Source organism: Bison bison, unplaced genomic scaffold (assembly GCF_000754665.1).
Source record: "Bison bison bison isolate TAMUID 2011002044 unplaced genomic scaffold, Bison_UMD1.0 scf7180017864281, whole genome shotgun sequence".
Classification (NCBI taxonomy): domain Eukaryota; kingdom Metazoa; phylum Chordata; class Mammalia; order Artiodactyla; family Bovidae; genus Bison; species Bison bison.
Window position 1 is genome coordinate 1,088,792 of NW_011494853.1, and position 3,107 is coordinate 1,091,898.

The 3,107-nt window shown below is 44.3% G+C and overlaps 1 protein-coding gene across 1 annotated transcript in view; it reads left to right on the forward strand.

Annotated features, from left to right (window-relative positions):
* The window catches only part of LOC104995501 (antigen WC1.1-like), a 58,847-nt gene that overhangs the window by 17,308 nt on the left and 38,432 nt on the right, over positions 1-3,107 (forward strand). The window contains 2 exon segments of the mRNA XM_010849379.1: positions 2,551-2,643; positions 2,721-3,035. Coding sequence (XP_010847681.1) covers positions 2,551-2,643; positions 2,721-3,035 — 408 coding nt within the window.

The following is a 3,107-nucleotide window of genomic DNA, read 5'->3' on the forward strand; positions in this document are numbered from 1 at the left end:
CCGGGGCCAGAGACGAGGCTTGATCGCTCAGAGCTTTTGTGTAATAAAGTTTTATTAAAGTATAAAGGAGATAGAGAAAGCTTCTGACATAGGGATCAGAAGGGGGCAGAAAGAGTACCCGCCTGCTAGTCTTCAGCTGGATGTTATATAGTCACTAGCAGTCTGTTAATGAAAGAAAGGAATGTCTTAAAATTCAGAATGGCACCAGGCCCCTCACCCATAAGATGCATTTTGGGATAGTCTTGGCGCCAAATGGTTTATCCTGGGCCATAAAATGATTAACTTGAATCTTGAAGAAGGACAGATCACCATACAAATAGTTTCATTTACATAGATTAGGAGAACAATATCCATACTGGTTTGTCAAGTAGGTTCTGGGCCAAGAGGCAGAACCAACTTGGAGACAGAGTTTGGGGTAAAGGCATAGTACATTAGCATAGCTTAAGACAAACATTTCCATAAGAAAAAGGCATTGGTTATCTCTAGGCTCAAGAATAGCTAACTTCAGGCAAAACCAGGTGTCATTATGGCCACACAGTATTTTAAGAGAAACCTCCCTTTAAATTTGTATAGAGAAGGAAAAAATATTGCTAGTTTGTTTCCTCCTGCCGCTTAAGAGAGATAAAAATGTCTGACACTTGCAGGCTATTTCCTCCATTTGGAGAACCCTGGCCTTCCTGCCTGTTACCCTCTCAGAACAACAGACTATTTCCAAATTGGGAAAGGAGTAGGTCAAAACTATATATAGTCACCCTGCTTATTTAACTTATATGCAGAGTACACCACGTGAAATGCTGGGCTGGATGAAGCACAAGCTGAAATCAAGATTGTCAGGAGAAATATGAATAATCTCAGATATGCAGATGACACCACCCTTATTGCAGAAAGCGAATAGGAACTGAAGAGCCTCTTGATGAAAGTGAATGAGGAGAGTGAAAACTCTTAGAATGTTGGCTTAAAACTCAACATTTAAAAAAACAAAGATCATGGTATCTGGTCCCATCATTTCATGGCAAATAGATGAGGAAACAATGGAAACAGTGACAGACTATTTTCTTGGGCTCCAAAATCACTGCAGATGTGACTGCAGCCATGAAATTAAATGATGCTTGCTCTTGGGAAGAAAAGCTATGACCAACCTAGACAGCATATTAAAAAGCAGACACATTACTTTGCTGACAAAGGTCCATCTAGTCAAAGCTGTGATTTTTCCAGTAGTTATGTATGGATGTAAGAGTTGTACCATAACGAAAGTTGAGCACTGAAGAACTGATGCTTTTGAACTGTGGTGTTGATGACTCTTGAGAGTCCCCTGGACTGCAAGGAGATCAAACCAGTGGATCCTAATGGAAATTAGTCCTGAATATTCATTGGAAGGACTGGTACTAAAGCTGAATCTTCAATGCTTTGGCCACCTGATGAGAAGAGCTGACTCATTGGAAAAGACCCTGATGCTGGGAAAGATTGAGGGCAGGAGGAAAAGGGGATGACAGAGGATAAGATGGTTGGATGGCATCACCAACTTGATGGACATGAGTTTGAGCAAGCTCCAGAAGTTGGTGACAAACAGGGAAGCCTGGCAAGCTGCAGTTAATTGGGTCACAAAGAGCTGGACATGACTGAGGGACTGAACTGAAGTGAACCAAGTTTTTTTGAAAAACTGCCATACAACAATATAACCAGAACTCTTGCTATGTGACCTGAATTAATTGAAGAATATCTTCTGATTTTGCATTTTGATGTTTCTAGTTTATGTTGAGCTAATGTGCGGCTACACTTATTCTTTAGTTCTTATTTGCAGCTAACAAGTTTTTCAGCTTTAGAAGTATTTGGTTTTTGTTATCATTTCTCTGCAAAGATACACATTTTGTCAATTAATTCCATAAGCACTTTAACCATGGCTATATATATTCTCATCAGGTAACTCTAGCAGCTGAAAACCCTTGGAAATTTTTTCTAATGTCTCCTTTTTCCTTTCCTTTTTTCATGAGATCTATTTTATATAAGTGTTTGTTTTAAAGATACACATTGAAGAAATTGTAGAAATCCTTCAGAAAGAATTTTGTTTTGCTTTTGCTTAGGGATAGATTTGGGCTTCCCTGGTGGCTCAGATGGTAAAAAATCCACCTGCAGTGCGGGAGACCTGGGTTTGATCCCTGGGTTGGGAAGATCCCCTGGAGGAGGGCTTGGCAACCCATTCCAATATTCTTGCCTGAAAAATGTTATGGGCAGAGGATACTGGTGGGCTACAGTCCAAGGGGTTACAAAGAGTCGGACGTGACTGAGAGACTGAGCACAGCACAGGGATAAATTTAAGGATACAATTTACTTAACTCATTCTTACAGCAACACTTGGGTTAATACAGAAATTGTGGGACTGTCAGAAGCAGAACTCTCCAGGGAGAAGGTGAACACTAAGAGTATGATAACTTTACTGCTGGGTCACAGCTTTCATCTTAGGTTCCATCAGTAGGTCATTATTTTCCTTAATTCAGTTTCCTGTTCTTCAACCCCTCCAGACTTCTGGGTTGATCATTGTTGTTTCTTCAGGAAACCAGACCCAGGTGCTGCCCCAGTGCAATGACTCTATGGCAGAACCAGCTGGCTCTTCGGCCTCAGAGGAGAGCGCCCCCTACTGTTCAGGTAAGGGTCCCAGAGGACCGAAGACCCTTCTCAACCCCTGGGGTCACTGCCCCATTGTCCCATTTTTCTCTCTTCAGACAACAGACAGCTCCGCCTGGTGGAAGGAGCTGGTCCCTGTGCCGGGAGAGTGGAGATCCTTGACCAGGGCTCCTGGGGCACCATCTGTGATGACGGCTGGGACCTGGATGATGCCCACGTGGTGTGCAGGCAGCTGGGCTGTGGAGAAGCCCTCAATGCCACAGGGTCTGCTCACTTCGGAGCAGGATCAGGGCCCATCTGGCTGGACGACCTGAACTGCACAGGAAAGGAGTCCCACGTGTGGAGGTGCCCTTCCCGGGGCTGGGGGCAGCACAACTGCAGACACAAGCAGGACGCGGGGGTCATCTGCTCAGGTCCGTGCTGCACACTGTCCACAGGCTGGAGAGGGGTGGGCCCTGGAGGACGGGGGTCTGAGTCCTGAGGGA